Genomic DNA, 20,267 nt, shown 5'->3' on the forward strand with positions numbered 1-20,267 from the left:
TTCAAGGTTTATAATATAGCTCTCTAACTTTCATTATAATGTAAGTCTTACAATTCTATACTAATATTTCCTCTTTCCCATAATTCATAATGTGGGCTATTCTCATTCTTTGTGCAATGCAATCAAGTGCACAATATATTATTACTTTTCTTTTAAGCAGTAAATTATCTTTAATAGAGATTAAATACTGAGGGAAAGAATATTTTACATTTACCCACAAATGTACAAATTCCATGGTCAGTTGATTCCTTTTTGTAGATCCAAATTTCTGTCTTGCATACTCTACTGTTACTGAAAGAATGCTGTATATTTCTCAAGAAAGGTCTTCTGACCTTTACCATGTTGTAGCATGACTTCATACTTCATTCCATCTTTTGCCAAAATAATATTCCATTGTATGGGTCTTCTACACAAGTTTATCTATCTATCAGTTTATAAATATTTGGGTTGTTTTCACCTTTTGGCTGTTATGAATAATGCTGCCATGAACATTTGTGTGCAAGTTTTTGCATTACATTTTTAATTTCTCTTGCATATATGTCTGAGAGTAGGATTGCAGAATCAAATGTAAACTCCAGCCTTAACTGTTTCAGGAACTGGCGGAGTATTTTCCCAAGTGTTTGGCCAATTTACATCCGCACTTGCAGTGTATGAGAGTTCCAATTTCTTCATATCATACCCAACATTTGTTTATGTGTTTTATGTTCATTATACCTCTTTTAACGGGTGGGAAGTGGTAACTCATTGTGGTGCTGATTTCCATTTCCTTGATGGCTATTAAGGTTAAACACCTTTCCATATGCCTGTTGAACATTTGTGTATCCTCTTTGGATATACCTTGGAGAAATGTCTATTCAACTCCGCTGTCCACTTTATAATTGGATTAGAGTGTTTTTATTATTGAGTTGTAGATACTCTATATATTCACAGCTACGTTGATCAGAAGGCTGCAGATTGTCAAGGCTACTTGTGGAGCTGAGGAGAGTTGGAAAGTAATGAATGGGACAGTTTAACTGCCACAAAGTTAGCTGTTTTTATTGAGATTCAGAATGTTTTATTTTGTTTTGTTTTGGTTTGGTTTCTTTTTAAGTTTTTTAACGTTTATTGATGTTTAAGAGACAGAAAGTTACAGAGCATGAGCAGGGGAAGAGTAGAGAGAGAAGGAGACACAGAATCTGAAGCAGGATCCAGGCTCTGAGCTGTCAGCACAGAGCCCAACACGGGGCTCGAACCCAAGAACTGCAAGGTCATGACCTGAGCAGAAGTTGGCTGCTTAGCCAACTGAGCCACCCAGGTGCCCCTGTGTTGGTTTTTGTTTTGTTTTGGTTTGGTTTGGTTTTTGTTTTTTTAAATAAATGCTCCTTGGATTTTTGCAAATCTGTGGTTAATTTGGATAGCTCTCGAAAAATTGATTTCTTGCCACTGTTTTGCTGCTTTATGAAGGGAAAGAATTCTGAATCTTTCTATCCCATAATTTCAGAAATCTTGCCTATGCTTCATTATGTATTTTTTCTTTTCTCTTTTTTAAAAACTTTTACAGTTTAGAAGTTATACACACTTCTAGTTAGTATTACTGTGCTACCCTGAAACTTTATGGTTTAAAACAGAAACCATTTTATTATGTTCATTGATTCTGTGGATCAAAAGTTAACACAGAGCATAGTAGGTATGTGTGACCTCTTTTCTTCTCTATCTGAGACCTCATCTGGGAAGATATGAAGGCTGGGAGTGAGTTCTCTTTGGCTAGCTTCTCCTTCTTACCCTCTTATGGAATCCAACTCCATCCAATACAATTTAATGTTTATTGGATTTTATGCAATTCCTTTAAATGCTATTCTTTAGGATTTTGGCTTTTTTTTCTGCTTCTTCTTATCAATCTGTAATCGTCTTTTGGGTGATTTTATCTCATTGCTTCAGTTAATGGCTCCTGAAATCTATATTTGAAGCACATTTTTCTTTACCAAACTTCACACCTGTATATGGCCAAAAAGTCTAAGCTCAACATATCATAAATGTTCCTTTCCAAATCGATGTCCTTAGCTCTATTTCCTAATGAATGATCATATTGTTCAGCAGTTTCTCCAAGTAAGAAAACTCAGAATTATCCTCTCGTCTTAATCCCCAAGTTCATTTGACTTCTTTCATTTTCTTTAAATCAGAATTCTCACCTAAATTTTTATATTTTTCCAGGTATGTTCTGTAGCTATAGGTAAAAAATACACTCAGTGGAGACTTTAAATTCTACACATCAAGTATTTGTTGATGGAAATCTTTACAATTCATAAGAAAGTCATGTCAACATTAATTCAATATTATGGTAGAATTAATGTGGAAAGTGGAAAACCAGAAATACAATGAGTTCACTGAAGATGGGGACAGGATAGAAGTATTAAATACTGAATTATAAGATGAAGAAGTTGGAGAAAATTCTTAAGAACCAGAAGAGAAGACCTTGAAATGGTTGCCTATGTTCAGAATTAATTATGATACAAGGTTAGCTCTAGAATTAGAAATGTTTTTTCTTTGTTTTCTTCAGAGATTTTTTTATTCTTCCAAACTTTTTTTTAACACTTTATAGTAAGAAAAAAAATGCTTTAACAATGTTTTTAACTTCCTTTTATTCTCATCACATTTTACTCCCTATTGAGTTTTGTTTGATTGTTCTTATTCATAATTATACTACTAATACTGTCTTTTTATGTGTTAAGGTATTTATGACTTTGTGTAGAGACTCAAGCACATTTTTGCTGAAATTATGAAAAAGTAGCATAAATCATGACTGATGACTGACACCTAAAAGATCATGGGAAATAACTAGGCTACTGCACAGGGTAAATAAACACACCAGAGATAAATAGAAGTATGAAAGATGCAAGGCATTTGTCATGTGGGTAGAGAAGAACTTAAGCCAGTTTTAAAAAAACAGGCTACCCCTCTTTATTCCTCTTGTACTAACCTAACATTAAACTTACCAACTGCCATGATATAGTTGTGTAATCCAGAAGGCCAAAAGACACTCACGTGAAAATAGATTCAAAAAAGTAGGAAAGTTCATTTTTATTAATAGTGGTGTTACAATTTAATTTTGTGTGGTATAGTGGACTTATGATTTACTCTGTATGAACTAGTAGTGATGTGTTTAGTGACTGGCTTTTGGTAGTCCCGTACAACACAGCAGGGCTCAGTATTGCAGTAATTATATATGTATTCCCATCTGTTGCATGAAGTCTTGCAGGCACCACGGACAAGGTAACATTCTCTTTTTCTGTCTATATCTTCTTTTGTTTTTTTCTGTGAAACTAGGAAAAAGTATATATGATCATAAATACAAATTTACTCCCCTTGCATAGATAACTGGATAGATAAATAAAGCTGTTTCAAGTATAGAATGAAACCATCTGGTTTCTAAAATCATGTCCAGGCAACTGTATTAAAAAGATAGATTTTATCCCCTACACATTTTTACAATATGAATATTTATCCAACAATATTTCTTTTGCCTAGCTTTTAAAAAATAGAATATCATTAAATATCTAATCTGCACATGCTTCCTCAAGAGTAAAGTGAAAAGGATGTCGAAAAAATAATCTACCTGTTTTGTGTTCTAAATAGCCATCCACCTCCAACATCCCTTCTCCCCCACAAGTTACTGGACCAGTTGTAGAAAGCTTAATTTTGACAACAGCTATAGTATTAGTTCATTAAATTACATTTAAAAAGAGAAGGCAGTAGGAAGTGTGTAAGAAGTCATAGTCTCATCAAACAAAATAACAAACAGATTTAATTCTTAATTCTACATCTTGGGAATTTTTCTTTTTTCTTTTTCTTTTCTTTTCTTTTTCTTTCTTTCTTTCTTTCTTTCTTTCTTTCTTTCTTTCTTTCTTTTTTTTTTTTGCCTTTATCCTCTCAACTGTCAGTTCCACTCATTTCTTCTTTCATGCAAAAGAGAGTCAATTGCATTTTAAGTTCATGTGGAATCTCCTAACAATTTACTTGTTTTTCTTTTCTTTTCTTGCCAGAGTAAAGCATTTATAAAAAAGCATTTTGTTCTTCCCTCCTTTTCCCTATTAGCAAATATTACCTGATGGACCACAAGACACAGTGAAGACAAAGGTCAGGAAAATACAAAGTATCTTCACTGTTGATATTGTTACTTAGGTGAAGTTGAGATAGACGTCAAAATGTCTGAAGGTTGTGCTATTCTTTGATAAAAGATAGATGAACTCTTGTTTTTATAGCCTTCTCAGGGTGATTACCATTCTGATTAATGCTGCCTTTCAAGATTGAGCACATATTCATGTATTGTGTAATAGCAACAAACAGAATAGTGGACGTAGATCTGTTATGACCTCAACGAGCCAAATGTGAACTCATTTTCAGTTATACAAGAAATAGTAGGGTGAAAGTCATTTTAATTTTTTTAAATTTTTTTTTTTAGTTTGAGAGAGACAGAGAGAGCAGGGGAGGGGCAGAGAGACAGGAAGGGAGAAAATCCCAAGCAGGCTTTGTGCTGTCAGTGTAAAACCTGACATGGAGCTCGATCTCACAACCATGAGATCATGACCTGAGCTGAAATCAAGAGTTGGCTACTTAACTGAGTCACCGAGGTGCCCCTAAATTTTTTATTTGAAAGCATATAATCAACCTTACCTATATTTTCAGTCACATGCTTTTTTGAGTGTCTATTATGTGCCAGGCATACAGTGTTCTAGCATTTTATATAGATTAAGTAAGTAACTTAATCTTCATGACAAATTCTATGACATAGGAACTTCTTGTTTTCCAGTTAAGGCACAAAGGGGTTATGTAAGTGCTTCAAATCAGACACGCAGTGGCTGGTAAAGCAGAGGTGGACTCCAAGCTAATGTGATGCCAGAGTCTATGCTCTCACTTTTTCCACTCTCATAACTGATTAAGTAAAAGGGTGTTTATCATGTGAAGTTATTCTCTGTATACATGACCTACACCAGTTTCTGGGATGCAATTTTTCTATAAAAAGAAAATATTTCTATAACATAGTTTTAGCACTATTACATTAAAAATTACCATAGTGATTCTATAAGAATAATAATTCCTTACATGTAGTAACTTACTCATAGGGCTTCATCATTCACAGGGGAAAGCAGTGTGCTAAAAGTTCAAAGAGCCCTGGATTTAGAGGCAGAAATAATCCTGGCTCCTGGCTCTTCTGTTTACTAGCTATAGATTTGAGACCAATATTCACTAACTGAACCTCAAGATTCTCTCTTTGAAGCCTGGATTGGTAAAACCAGTTATATTTAGAGGTTTAAGGTAAGAATTAAATATGTGCTTTATAAGATAATTTACATATACATATAAATACTTTGACTGGATGTGAAAATCCAAAAAGATATATCCTTACAATTTAATGATTTATGTTCTAACTCTCTCTGTCATTGGGGAAAAACAAATTATAAGGATAGTCTATAATCTGGGTTTTAAAAGTAATCTAGTTTGTTAATTCTCTGCTTCATTTCTTTTTTTTTTTTTTAATTTTTTTTTCAACGTTTTTTATTTATTTTTGGGACAGAGAGAGAGACAGAGCATGAACGGGGGAGGGGCAGAGAGAGAGGGAGACACAGAATCGGAAACAGGCTCCAGGCTCTGAGCCATCAGCCCAGAGCCTGACACGGGGCTCGAACTCCCGGACCGCGAGATTGTGACCTGGCTGAAGTCGGACGCTTAACCGACTGCGCCACCCAGGCGCCCCTCTCTGCTTCATTTCTTATCAAAAGGTGCTTATATATTTATGGATAAATCATGGAAAATCTATTTTCTTAATATCTTCTTACTAAACACACCGAAAAAGACACCTTATTTATTTATTTATTTATTTATTTATTTATCTTCAATTAGTGAGTGTTTTTCTATTTTTTAATAGTTCATTTATTTTTTTAATTTACATCCAAGTTAGTACAACAATAGTGTAACAATGATTTCAGGAGTAGATTCCTTAATGCCCCTTACCCATAGCCCATCCCCCCTCCCATAACTCCTCCAGCAACACTGTTTGTTCTACATATTTAAGAGTCTCATATTTTGTCCCCCCTCCGTTTTTGTATTATTTTTGCTTCCCTTCCCTTATGTTCATCTGTTTTGCATATTAAAGTAATCATATGAGTGAAGTCATATGACATTTGTCTTTCTCTGACTAATTTCACTTAGTCTAAAACCCTCCAGTTCCATCCATGTAGTTGCAAATGGCAAGATTTCCTTCTCAAAAAACGACACTTTAAACTGCTGGAGATTTACTAAGACCTATTGTATATAAGCAGAACGAACTAACAGATGTGAAAAATAGAATAAAAAAATAATGAAATATGAAAACACATTAGCATAGTGATGGCATGAATAAGAAGATGACCTAGCTCATACATTATAGCTGTGTCCATTCCATCCGTCTAAAGTAAGCCACTCCTATCAGGCTGGACATCAGCCAAACTCTTATAGATCGGATAGTCTTCTTTTCTCTCTTTGTTGAAATGTGCCATTGTACCTAATGACATGTGAATCACACAAAACAAAGACAAGAATCTGAATGATTCTTGTCTCAATTCTAGCAAGGAAGTAATAGAAGTAGAACCAAACTAGATGCATAGGAGAGAACATATTGATTTATTGCTTAAAATAAATGTTGTAGGTCTTTATTTGAGACAGATCCAGATTCTAGATTTCTACTAATTAAAAAAAAATTGTTTTTAGGGAGAAAGACAGGAACAAAGTATAGAGAAAAAGACAAAAATGGGATTGCAAGTAGTGATTAAGAAAAAGAGAAGATAACAGATGGGTTATGATTTTTTTATTTTATTATTTTTATTTTATTTTATTTTTTTAAGGGGGAGAGAGTTGACCTGAGGTACATGAACCAAACGGTAAGATGAGTAACTCCAACATACTTTCTCTTAAGTAAGAATTTTGGATTCTTAGATGAGAAAATGTCTTTACTTTTTTTTTTACAAGATTAGATGATTAAAGCTAATAACTATATGTTTCAAAGCCACAGATCAGGACCCTTGAAGTTGTAGGTTCTTGGTGAAAAGCATGTGGCTAGGCTTTAGGGATTTGATGTTGATATGTGCTCACCAAGGGAGCATTTCCAGGCCAAGGCCTATGTGTTGAGAATGCTAGAAAAGTGTATGATGTTAAGGAGAGAGCAGGTCAAGAGAAAATAAAAATGAAACGCTATTTTCCTACAGGAGTTTGCAATAAAAACTTGGCACTTTCTACCACCCTGCATGAAGCCTTGATTTGTTGCTCTGGCACTGAGGCTTAGCTTTCACAAAGTTACAGGAAATAAGAGCCTACAACAGCACTAAGGTCTCTTTCATTGTAAAACTATGATGCCATTTCCATTCTTGGTTCTTCACTACCAGACACCATGAATTATTTTGCCACCAACCCCCAAAATTCTATATTTCATTTCACTGATGGCTTCAAAGCTTAATTTTATACACCAGTGGGCAGATTGATTGGCACTTTTGGAAATTTTCAAATTGGTAAGAATCATAAAACCTCTTTACAGATGAGGACAAGGAGAATTAAATTACTAAAAACCAAAAGATTGCTTAGATGTCAGTGGCTGGATCTTCTGCTACATTTTCTACATCTTTCCACTATAAAAAGCTCTTATGCCACCTGTATTAATTACTGATGGTTCATACATTGAGAAGCCATGAGTCCCAGAAGCTTAGCCTCTCTGTCCTGTCTGATCCTGCTGCACGTTGAAAACATCTATTAAATGCTTATTATGTGCAAGGCACTTTTCTGTGTAATTTATAAGTAGAGTGTGTTTAAATCTCATGAAAGTCCTAGAAAGTAGGAATAATCTTTAGCCCCATTTTCAGATACAAGGAAACTGGCACATAGAGACTTAAGGAACTTATCCAAAGTCAACCACTAACTAGTAAAGCTGTCAGAATGAAATTGAAAATGGTCTACTTTTAGAGCCCACACTCTAAACCATTATTATTATGCAGGAACTTTGTAGAGAAAACACTCATGGGAGATTATTTTTAGGAGAATCTAGAGAGACGTTGGAGAATAGCAGAAACTGATCTTTCCTTTCATCCCAGCAACTATCTTTCCAACCAAATCTGAGTCTCCCTTGACATTTTAAGGAGTAGAGGAGACCATGGCCTATTATGAATTCTCACTGAGGATGAGTCAAAAACAAGTTCTCATGCAGAACTCTGGTGCAACTTGCAGCTATTGTTCTATAGTAAGCCATAAATGGCTGTGAAAGGCAATGGTATAAATTTTATTTATTTATTCATTTTTACGTTTTTATTCAAATTCCAGTTAGTTAACATACAGTGTAATAATAGTTTCAGGTGTACAATGTAGTGATTCATTACTTGCATATATCACCTGGTGTTCATCACAACCAGTGCACTCCTTAATCCCCATTGCCTATATAGCCATCTCCCCCTCCTCTGGTAACCATCAGTTTGTTCTCTATTGTTAAGAGTCTTAAACTTTAAATTTTAAGTCAACCTTAAAGATAACTATTAGAATATATGGTCTCATGAGATAATGTTATCCAGTATCTGTTGGCTTGTATGCTCTGTCTTGATCTGGAGAACAAATTTATAGTTCACCAAACATTTTTTTGTACTACCCCATTACTCAAGAATCATCTTTCAAAAAAATGACCACATATATGATTTAGAAATATTAACCTGAAACTGTATCCAGTAACCATTGCTTAAACAATGCTTAAGGTGTTTAAGCAATACTTGCTTAATGAAAATATATTTCTTATTGTTAGTGATGCCTCCTCTTAATATGTGTTTATCAGACCATCACTGAATTTAATGGTTATAGACCAATGGCATTCTGTAACTGTCAGAATGTGCTTATTACTTTCTGGTATTATATATCAGACAGCTATCTCACACTAAGGATGTGGTAGGGTCCCCACCCCAGGGGAAAAAAAAGAAAGAAAAAAAGAAAAAAAAAACCTCAAGATACCCTGGCTATGCACATACATGACAATATCCTTCATGAACTTGTAACATGAGACCACTTAATCAGACTACATGTTTGTGTGTGTTACCATATACGAGAGACAAAGAAGTAGAAAATACATATAAAAAACTACACCACGTGGCATTCAGCTCTGTTCTTTGGGTACGAATCCAACTGAGCAGTGCCAGCAGGAATAAAGTTGCTTCCTGGAAAGAAAAGCCTCAGTGTCATGACTCTCTGTGCGAGAATCCTGCTACAAGGAAATTAGTGTAGTGATCAAAGTTTTACATTTTAATTTTGAAAATAGAGTATTGATTATCTACTGTGATACATGTTATTATTTGCCTCATCTTCTTACATCTGAGTGAATTTTAAGTAATGGGTTATAAATTCAAGAGTCATTAATATTCATTTCACATGTTTTGCATATGATCCACTTCTCTGTGTCAATTCTAATTTTACTCAGATGAAGACTTATCTCCTCACTGAATACATGTTACTTTAAACTCACTCAACTGTAATATTCTTTCTTCAGTAGGATTTTTGATGTGTGTGTGTGTGTGTGTGTGTGTGTGTGTGTGTGTGTTTGCTTGTGTATTTTATGTATTGATATGTGATATTCAGGACTCATTATCAAGTATTTCCATCACATCTTTCAAGTCCTTCACCCTTTTACCCAGAATCACAGTTGATTTGTCTTATTCTTGTCTCTGCTGCTCATGTCATCTTATCAGAGATTCTGAAAGCTTTTTTGGTGTCTAATCTAATAATAGTGACCTTTACTTTATTCCAATTTTTTTTGGTGTTCCTCATTTGCCTTTATTTGAAATTAGCTTGGTTCATTAATGGCTTTTTTTATTATTTACTCCTATAGTATGGTATGAGTATTATTACTATTACTGCTCTTATTATTATTAACTGCTACTTTCCACTGGAATGTAAATTTCATGAGGGTAGGGATTTTGACAGCTATACAGTGAAGTTTAGGATAGAAGAGTCATTTAATACGTACTTGCTGAATGGAGATTGAGATACAATTATAGTAGCAATTGCAATGTTTATCATTTATCTAACTAAAAAAATTAGAAAATGGCACTTCTGAGAAAGTGAATGTCAGAATACACAGTTCAGTTTCTTTTAAGAAATCGTTTTTAATGTTTATTTTTGAGAGACAGAGAGAGTGTATGAGCAGGGGAGGGGCAGAGAGAGAGAGAGACACAGAATCCAAAGCAGGCTCCAGGCTCTGAGTTGTCAGCCCAGAGTCCGATGTGGGGCTCGAACCCACCAACTGTGAGATCATGACCTGAGCCGAAGTCGGATGTTTAGCTGACTGAGCCATCCAGGCACCCTCACAGTTCAGTTTCTAATCCTAAGAGATGAGAGACCAATTCACAGAGTTTTTATCCATTTCTTTCCCTTTTTGTGGGTATGGAAGATGATGAGGGGAAAATAAACTAATGTTCTGTCTTCCTAAGCTTTAAAAATTAATTGTGATTTACCCTTCCACATACAGCTTGTATAAAGGAGAGCCAAGAGTGTTTCTGGAAAAATTGGTAGACTATACACAAAGGGTATCCTTTACAACTCCACTTTCTATTTTATGATTTACATGTAACAAAAGGTTTCTTTCTCAATAGATGCCCAATAAGTAATAGTGAATATGTGTTGAACACTTGCTAAATATAATACCTGAACGTTTTACATTTATTACCTCAGTTAAACACAACAACAACCTTATGAAGTAGTTGTGTTATCATCATTGCACAATGAGGCAAGCGAGGCTTAGAGGCATTCATTTAGTATCTTGTTAAAGTCCCTGTAACAGGGACTTTGCAGTGCTAGTAACTAACCATTGGTGACATTAGACTTTAAAGCAGTCTGATTCTTGAACCCAAGGTCTTCTTACCTGCTACACTAGAATCAATGAATTTGAGAATGAACAAATCTCTGAAAGGGCAATACTGAGTTTCTTTAATTTCTTTATGTCTCCATTTATAGCATGGAACTAAAGCTATTAACCTTTAGTAAATGGTAATTGACTGACTGACTAAAAATAAATGGTGAATTCATGACCAGGAAAAGCAGAAGAATTAGCTGAATCAGTGGTTCTCTGAACATCTTAATTTTTAGAATCATTGGAATAATAAAAGAAAAGAAAGAAAAGGGGCACCTGGGTGGCTCAGTTGGTTAAGCATCCAACTTTGGCTCAAATCATGATCTCATAGTTCGTGAGACCCACATCAGTCTCGCTGCTGTCAGCACAGAGCCTGCTTCCAATCCTCTGTCCCCCTCTCTTTCTGTCCCTTACCCATCTCTCTCTCTCTGTCAAAATTAAATAAATAAAACATTAAATAAATAAATTATATATATTTAGAAAGGCCTCCTTATTTATTTTCTTTTAAATTTTTGTTTAAAGTTTATTTATTTTTGAGACAGAGAGAGACATAGCATGAACAGGGGAGGGTCAGAGAGAGAGGGAGACACAGAATCCAAAGCAGCCTCCAGGCTCTGAGCTGTCCGCACAAAGCCCATCGCGGGGCTCGAACTCACGGACGGTGAGATCATGACCTGAGCTGAAGTTGGACACTTAACCAACAGAGTCACCCAGGCGCCCCGAGGCCTCCTTATTTAAAACAAAACAAAACAAAAAACAAAACAAAACAAAACAAAAAAACACACATTCTTAGGCACCACCCCTGAATAGTCTCATTCTGTTATTCAGGGGTGTGGTTCAGAAATTTGCACTTTTAAATGAATCCCCTCAAACCTTTCCTATGCTTAGGCAGGTCTGATGCTACTGATTTATTATTTCTTAATTTTTTTTTAAGTTTAGTGCAACTGGGGGAAGGGCAGAGAACAAGGGAGAGAGAAAATATCAAGCAGCTCTGTGCTGCCAGTGCAGAGCCTAATGTGGGGCTTGAAAACGTGAAATCCTGACCTGAGCCAAAACTAAGAGTTGGACGCTTAACCGACTGAGCCACCTAGGTGCCCCATCAAACCCCTGATTTAGTCACACTCACCTCTTGTCACAGTAAACTCATCTATATCATCTCTTCCCTTTGTACAATCAGTCTCATCATGGCCTTCGCTCTATTTATGTCCTTCCTGGAATGCAGAATGAAGCATGGTTCTCTCCCCACCAGGCCCAGGAAAACATGAAGACCCTTCAGTGGGCATGTCCAAACCCTCTATTGAGGCTGTGTAATACTATGGACAGACTTCAGTGTGGATGACACTTTACTACTTTCTGGCCATGCGGCCCTTGTGCAAAGGGGTGTTTCCATTCTGAGTCTAACTTTATTAGGGGTATTGGAAATAAAAATAGTCACCTGTATAGGTGATGTGAGGATAAATGACAAATATGAGTACTTGATCTGACCTAAATTAATGCCTCTTCCCTTTGCTCTCTGACCCTCTATGTTTTACTGTGCTCCAGCAAACTAGTATGAGGTCACATGGTAAGAATGCATTTTAGGAGCTGAAACCAAACTGAAGAATATAGAAAGCTGTCATCCATATGCTCACATCCCTTGAAAAGTGGTCCACAGACTCTCAGAAATGAAGAAACAAGATTTATAAAGTATTTCTCTGGTATACAGTTCTCTACTTCTGGTCATTCATACCCCTGACAAATCACCTTCATCAGGACCCCTCGACTAGACTGACTGATCTTCAGAGTAGAACGATCCTATTCTCTGACATTAGCAAAACCTGGAGTTGAACCTCAAGCATGCTTTTATTAAGTGATCTTTTTTTGAGATCCAGTTTCCTTATCTATAAGATGGTGTTTTAATATCAAGTATAAGTCAAACTTATTGACTTCTACTGCATGTTAAATGACATAATGCACAAACCTGACAAAGAAGATACTTATTAATAACTTTAGAAGTTACAGAGTTCTCATAATCAGGGAAATACAAATCAAAACCACTTCACACTGGTCAGAGTGGCTAAAATTAACAACTCAGGAAACTACAGATGCTGGCAAGGGTGTAAGGAAATGGGAACCCTCTCGCACTGTTGGTGGGACTGCAAACTGGTGCAGCCACTCTGGAAAATAGTGTGAAGGTTCCTCAAAAAATTAAAAATAGAACTTCCCTATGACCCAGCAATAGCACTACTAGGAATTTATCCAAGGGATATAAGAATGTTGATGCATAGGGGCACGTGTACCCCAAGGTTTATAGCAACACTTTCAACAATAGCCAAATTATGGAAAGAGCCTAAATGTCTGTCAACTGATGAATGGATAAACATGTAGTTTATATGTACAATGGAATACTACTTGGCAATGAGAAAGAATGAAATCATGCCATTTCCAGCAATGTGGATGGAACTGGAAGGTATTATGCTGAGTGAAATAAGTTAGTCAGAGAAGGACAGATATCATATGTTTTCACTCATATGTGGATTTGGAGAAACTTAACAGAAGACAGTGGGGGAAGGAAAGGAGGAAAATAGTTACAAACAGAGAGGGAGGGAGGCAAACCATAAGAGACTCTTAAATACAGAGAATAAACTGAGAGTTGATGGGAGAAAGGGCAAGGGAGAGAGGAAAATGGGTGATGGGCATTGAGAAGGGCACTTATTGGGATGAACATTGGGCACTGAGGAGGGCACTTGTTGGGATGGGTATTGTATGTAAGGGATGAATCTACTCCAAAAACCAAGAACACACTTTAAACCCTGTATGTTAGCCAATTTGACAATAAGGTATATTAAAAAAAAAAAGTTACTGAGTTTTTACTATTCATTGGTACAACTCAAGACTCAAAGAAATCACTTGGCAAGATAAGCCTGGTCACAGCCATACCTGGGACTTAATTTTCAGATTGAATTGCTCTTCTCAAATTTAAGAGTGTTAGGAGGGAGAGAGACTATCAAGAGAGACACTGTAATAAATGGTCAACGATGAATTCTACTGCCCTGAAAAGAGGGTGGCCTACAAAGGGGGTCCCTTGCAGAGACACGAAGTTAGATATTCCTGACAGCATAAGGTGGGTGAGGAACAACATGCAGGCCGATGACCTAGCGCTTGGTGAGGGATGGCGTGAGCAGTAGCAGGGGCGGTCAGGGAGTGGGAGGCGATCCGTCTCATCCGGCTTTTTTAGGCCACGGTGAAGTGGTGGATTTTATTATATGTTTGATGGAAGCCATTTAAGAGTTTATGAGTTCACTTTGGCTCATAGAACTGTTTGGAAGGGAGCAGGAGCGAGGGTAGGGAGGGAAGTAAGTTTGGAGACTACTTCAGTGGTCTGTGAGGGAAAAGATCGTGGCTCAGATGAAGTGTCTCATCAGCTTCCTCTCCATCGTTCTCCCTGCACTTTACTCCTCCCACGGTTTTACTCAGTTATCCTCTCTGGGGACCTGCCGAAACTCCTACCTCTAAGATCTGACCACAGATAAGGAGAGCCTGTGCCTGGCATATTAACCTCTTGCCAGATCACTGATCATTGGTAAGTGTCTGTCCTCTCCTCCTCGCTTCTGGTTGCCTTGGGTTGAACTCCCTGTGCTTCCTTAAGGAACAATCTGACAACATGTTATACAGAGCCATGTGGGAGTTTAGAGCAGAAAGTGTTCCTTTTATCTCATGATACCTGTGCACTTCAGGGGACATGGATATCCTCCAACAATGTTGCCATCTAACACGCTGGAAAAAAAAAAAACAAACCAAAAAAACAAAGATTCCACCATGGAGAAATTGCAGGTTAGTTGAGAGATGAGAATAAATGCTTCAGGGGCAAGGGAGGGAGAAGAAAAAGGAGGAAGAGAGAGGGGCGGAATAACATACAGCTTGACTGGTAGGTGGATGCAATTCTAGCGTGCTGTTAGGATTGTGTCTCTTGAACTCAAATGTGCATGTGAATACCCTGGGTTCTCATGGGAAAGTAGGTTCTATGTCAGCAGATATGGGACAGGGCAGAGATGTTCCATTACTTACAAGCTCTCTCATGCTATAAATGCCCTTGGTCTGTGGAGCACCCTGAGTAAGGAGGCCCTTGTGCACATGTCTAAGCAGGCACTCATTCAGCAGGGTTGTGCTTCAGGTCCTCTCTCACACAGGTGTCCTGTGAAGAGAGCTCCGCAGGGTGCAGTGATAATGGGAGAGCAGAGGTACACTGGTGCAATAACAATTGTTGTTTCATCCATCATCAATGTATGTTTTATTGTAGTGGAAGTTGAAACAGGTGCAGAAATATAACATGGGCTTTGGTTACAGTTTTTAGGAAAATGAAATTCTCCAGTTACTCTCTCCCCTCTAGTCAGTGAGGTGAGTAGCAGTTCAGAGCGGGGAAAAAAAATCAATTGGAGAAGGGTACAGATTTCTTCAGATTTTTTTCTTATAATATGCAAAGGAAAACCTTTAACAAGAGTTGGTAGTGGAGAAGAGATATTACCAGTGAAAATAAAATAGTGATTTAAATTTCAGTTTCTATATCAGGTGAAGGTTAAAGATATTAAAAGTTAAAGGATTACTGTTTGACAGTAATCTTAGAGCTAGCTCCCAACTCTTTCAATCCTAATGTTCTCAGTCACAAATTTAGCCCTGTCCTTCTGAATTAATCCTGGATTCTTTATCAGCCCTATTACTTGGTTCATATATAGTCACCTGGATAGAACTTCAAGAACGCCCTTTTTTTGGTTGTTATTTTTAGCAGAAATGTGTGCCAAAAAGAAGAAAATGTTAGAAATAAATTCCCATGGTAGGTGTGGTTTCTTAAAGCAAGAAACAATGAGATTATATATATATATACGAAGCTCTCTAGAGTTTGGGAAAAGAGACATATCCATATTTATAGTTCATCCATGTGGCTCACAGTTCGGTTTACTGAATCGTAGAAGATTATCAAATCTGTGGCTTACCAAGGAGGACGACAGCTTGAAAACTCCCCCAACATACTTCAGAAAAACTAAAGAGAACCTTCATTGTGTCATCCAAAGCTTAGTGGTTTTCAAGGATGTTAAGTTTGTTATTGATTCCCTGGCAGTCTGCTGGGTAGTGGTTTTAAGTGTTTGATCTCTGAATCTCCGGTTTTTATTGAAAAACTTAATTACCCTTGTTTTTTAAACTATCTTCCCAGCTAGCATAGTTACTTGTGGAAATTGGAACTACGTGGGTGATATTTGTTGGATAACCTGTCTCTGGGTCATAGACATTCTACTTTGGGACATCAGCCCACAGGTCTCCTCTGTCCTCCACAGGGTCCTTCTGTGGCTTTTGCATTCTGTTTGATGTCCAATTATGTTCTCCTTTGAAGTGGCTCGTCAATCTTCACCACGTTGTGAGTTGACTTACTACTCCGCTGTGTGTTCACGGCCCTGACAGTCATTGCTATTTCAGTAATTTTGTACCTGTCATCTTCTCAGATCAGGGGATCACCTCTCCCCACTGCTTCTATTGCTACCACTGCTGCTCCGGCTAAAGTCTAGGCTCTTCTTCTCCTGGCCAGCTTAATGACTCATTTTTCAAGTTCCCCAAATGGGGTATCTATACATTCTTCATTTCCTACACATCCTCAATGTGACAACTATAACATTTCATGTCACTATCATAAACAGTGTTTTGTTTTGTTTTTTCCAATTCTCTGCCTTGCATAGAAGAACTGTGACCATGTCTCTCACAACCTAGTTGTAGAAGAGCAAGACCTTTGCTGGGTTCCTTGGACTTTCCCTGCCTCCACCCTACATTGGGCTGCCTCACCTCTGGCCTTTGTCACTCTAGCTTTTGGTTTCCTCTTTTGTCTGGTATATCGAGTTAGCTCATTCTGATGAACACAAGTAGTAACAATTTTAAAATTGCACTTTGTCTAAAACTTCTGGCTATTCAGTAAGGGTTCTGAATTCCCTCTCTGTCTGCCCTGTTACCAGAACCAGAAATCTCTGAGGGTTTTTTTTTTCTTTTTTAATATTCGAAGTATTGTTTTGCCCAATGATGTGAAGTCTCATGCATGAATGTGGAAAGGCGATCTATTTAAAAGACAGGACCAGGGCGCCTGGGTGGCGCAGTGGGTTAAGCGTCCGACTTCAGCCAGGTCACGATCTCGCGGTCCGTGAGTTCGAGCCCCGCGTCGGGCTCTGGGCTGATGGCTCAGAGCCTGGAGCCTGTTTCCGATTCTGTGTCTCCCTCTCTCTCTGCCCCTCCCCCATTCATGCTCTGTCTCTCTCTGTCCCAAAAATAAAATAAATAAATAAATAAGTAAACGTTGGAAAAAATAAATAAATAAAAGCCAGGACCTTTACATGAAACATTCCCGAAAAAGATAAGAAAAGGGGTCTAACTTTGGACTTTTCTTATCAAAGGAAAATTCCTTACAGCTTGGCTTCCCATGTAAATGGGAACTTGTCAGGCCAAGAAAAATGATTAATATGCCCAAGAATATAATTTATTATATGTTACAACATTGGCATCTCGTAATAAATAATTTAGGCTCAAATTGCCAGTGAGTATCCTAAGGCTGATATACATTACGGCAGTGAAAAAATACTTTGCGGTAAAGCAGAAGTTCAAAGAGAACCATGGTGAAACTGTGCAAGGTATAATGGTTGGTTTTGAAGATCTCTGTGAAAGCACCCTGCATGACACCAGCCCCAGCCTGGCAGCCAAAGGTAGAGAGTTACTAAAATGCTTTGCCTTCTGTGGCAGTGAAGGACTTTTGATCACCGTGCAGTCATTATTTGGCCATTATTTGGAAAAATCAGCAACTAGAGGAAATGAAAATGTAGAGTTTTTGAGAGTCATGCCCACTGAATTGCTATCAGGAAGAAAGAGATATTGGTTTTCTTTTACAACATTAAAAAAAAATTCATAGTTGTCAAAATGTGACCTGAATCTAGGCAGGCTTGTGTGTTTACATCTGTGTATGTGTGTGTGAGGGTAGAGGATCAAAGCATATGTTTTTTTATCACCCTATACCATTCTTATATGTGTGTGTATATATATGTGTGTATGTATATATGACACACAGTTGTTGGTGCTGCATCCTTTAGAGCACTGAATCCCTCCTTTTAGTTACATAGCTACTCTTTTTACATTAGCTTAGATTTAGATTAGACTCCCAAATCCCTGAACTATATAATTTATATTTATTTATTCATTTCAGTTTCAAGTTTTTACTTAAATTCTAGTTAGTTAACACATAGTGTCACATTAGTTTCTGGTGTAGAATTTAGTGATTCATCACTTACATATAACACACAGTGTTTATCACAAGTGCCCTCCTTAATGCCCATCACCCAATTAACCCATCCCCCACCCACCGCCCTCCAGCAACCCTCAGTTTTTTTCCCTATAGTTGTCCGTTTGATGGTTTGCCTCTCTCTCTCTCTCTCTCTCTCTCTTTTTTTTTGCCCTCTGTTTATCTGTTTCATTTCTTAAATTCCACATATGGTATTTGTCTTTCTCTGACTGGCTTATTGCACTCAGCATAATACACTTTAGCTCCATTCATGTTGTTGCAACTGTCAAGATTTCATTCTTTTTGATGGCTAGGTAATATTCCATTGTGTATATGTACCACAGTTTATCCATTCACCAGTCAATAGACATTTGGGATCTTCCCATAATTTGACTATTGTTAACACTACTATAAATATCAGGGTGCATGTGTCACTTCAAATCAGTATTTTTGTATCCTTTGGATCAACACCTACTAGTGTAGTTGCTGGATCATAGGGTAGTTCTGGTTTTAACTTTTTGAGGAATCTCCATACTGTTTTCCAGAGTAGCTGCACCAGTTTGCATTTCCACCAAAAGTGCAAGAGGGCTCCTCTTTCTCTGCATCCTCACCAATACCTGTTGTTTCCTCTGTTGTTAATTTTAGCCATTCTGACAAGTGTGACGCGATATCTCATCATGGTTTTGATTTGCATTTCCCTGAGGATGAGTGATGTTGAGCATCTTTACATGTGTCTGTGAGACATCTGGATGCCTTCTTTGGAAAAATGTTTATTCATGTCTTCTGCCCATTTCTTAACTAGATTATTTGTTTTTTTTTTGGGGGGGTGTGGTGTTGAGTTTCATAAGTTCTTTATAGATTTTGGAACCTAACCCTTTATCAGACATGTCATTTGCAAATATTTTCTCCCATTCTGTCAGTTGCCTTTTAGTTTTATTGGTTGTTTCCTTTGCTGTGCAGAAGCTTTTATCCTGATGAGGTCTCAATAATTCATGTTTGCTTTTGTTTCCCTTTCCTCTGATAAAGTGTCTAGTAAGAAGTCACTATGACCGAGGTCAAGGAGGTTACTGCCACTGTTCCTCTAGGATTTTGATAGTTTCCTGTCTCACTTTTAGGTATTTCATCCATTTTGAATATATTTTTGTGTATAAAAATGTAAGAAAGTGGTCCAGTTTCATTCTTCTGCATGTCAGTGTCCAGCTTTCCCATCACTATTTGTTGAATATCCAACGGATATTTTTTCTTGCTTGGTCAGAGAGTAGTTGGCCATATAGTTGTGTGTCCATTTCTAGGTTTTCTATCCTGAACTACATAATTTAGAAAAAAAGTGTAGTTGTTTCCTTAAAAGTTATTTTTTAAATGGAATCACAAATGTGAAAAAGACAAAACTATGGACACAATTAAGGATAACAGTAAAAACAAATCACAGAGTCATAAATAGGTGAACATAAGAGGATGCTTAGAGAGGAAACCCTCCCCACTACAGGTTAGGAAAAATGAGATTCAACGTGATGAGAAAACTTACCTAAGGAACTTGAATCAGTTACATATTGTTACTGGTAAAAAAAAAAAAAAAGACAGAATTCAGGATCATTTGACAGAAAAATCAATGCACCTCCGGAAATACTCATTTAACAGCTATTTATTGAACGTATACCAGAGAATTTTCAAGGAAGTGGTGGTATATTAGGGCACATATTAAGAAGTATAAATCATGAGTCACAATAAAAAATCAAGTAAAAAATTACTTAAACACTTTATTTATGTACAGTACTTAAACAGTTCAGGAGAGGCATGTCTGGTAACACAACCAATTTGGAGGTATATCTCTTAGATTAAAAAATGTTACTAAGAAGTAGCTCTCCTACGAAGTATCACATTCAGTACTCCCAAAATCAGTTTCACTTACATTTAGAAGGGTAGTACAAATAATACTCAGGTCACTAGTGGACACGATATTTCTGAAGTATGCTGAAGAAAATGTCCTATTAGTACAAATTAGTCTACCGATAATAAAGCAATAATAAAGAAAAAGAACAGGTAAATTGAATTTTTTCTATCTGTAAGCTATCACCATGGAGAAGTATATGGTGCTAAAAATTA

General features: G+C 37.0%; 2 protein-coding genes across 2 annotated transcripts in view; both read right to left on the reverse strand.

Annotated features, from left to right (window-relative positions):
- The window catches only part of DEFB114 (defensin beta 114), a 30,747-nt gene extending 27,765 nt beyond the window's left edge, over positions 1 to 2,982 (reverse strand). Inside the window, exon 1 of the mRNA XM_045058652.1 lies at positions 2,973 to 2,982. Within this exon, the coding sequence (XP_044914587.1) occupies positions 2,973 to 2,982 (10 nt within the window). The remainder of the gene's footprint in view (positions 1 to 2,972) is intronic.
- Positions 2,983 to 3,072: 90 nt separating this feature from the next.
- DEFB113 (defensin beta 113) lies at positions 3,073 to 15,138 on the reverse strand. Its single transcript, XM_045058653.1, has 4 exons — positions 15,050 to 15,138; positions 14,586 to 14,638; positions 4,082 to 4,153; positions 3,073 to 3,299 (listed from the first exon to the last, which is right to left on the reverse strand). Exons 1-4 carry the CDS (start codon positions 15,136 to 15,138, stop codon positions 3,073 to 3,075), a joined length of 441 nt encoding a protein of 146 aa, XP_044914588.1.
- Positions 15,139 to 20,267: the final 5,129 nt, after the last annotated feature.

Source organism: Felis catus, chromosome B2 (assembly GCF_018350175.1).
Source record: "Felis catus isolate Fca126 chromosome B2, F.catus_Fca126_mat1.0, whole genome shotgun sequence".
Classification (NCBI taxonomy): domain Eukaryota; kingdom Metazoa; phylum Chordata; class Mammalia; order Carnivora; family Felidae; genus Felis; species Felis catus.

Bases quoted from the DNA above. Each gene is read 5' to 3' on its own strand.
- DEFB113 (XM_045058653.1), bottom strand. From the start codon at position 15,138: ATGGATGAAACAACAATTGTTATTGCACCAGTGTACCTCTGCTCTCCC. The intron at 14,639-15,049 runs GTGTGAGAGAGG...TTTTTTTTCCAG, and splicing joins GCTCTCTTCACAGGACACCT to CGTGTTAGATGGCAACATTG. The intron at 3,300-4,081 runs GTAATATTTGCT...ACTTTTTCCTAG, and splicing joins TGTGTCTTGTGGTCCATCAG to TTTCACAGAAAAAAACAAAA.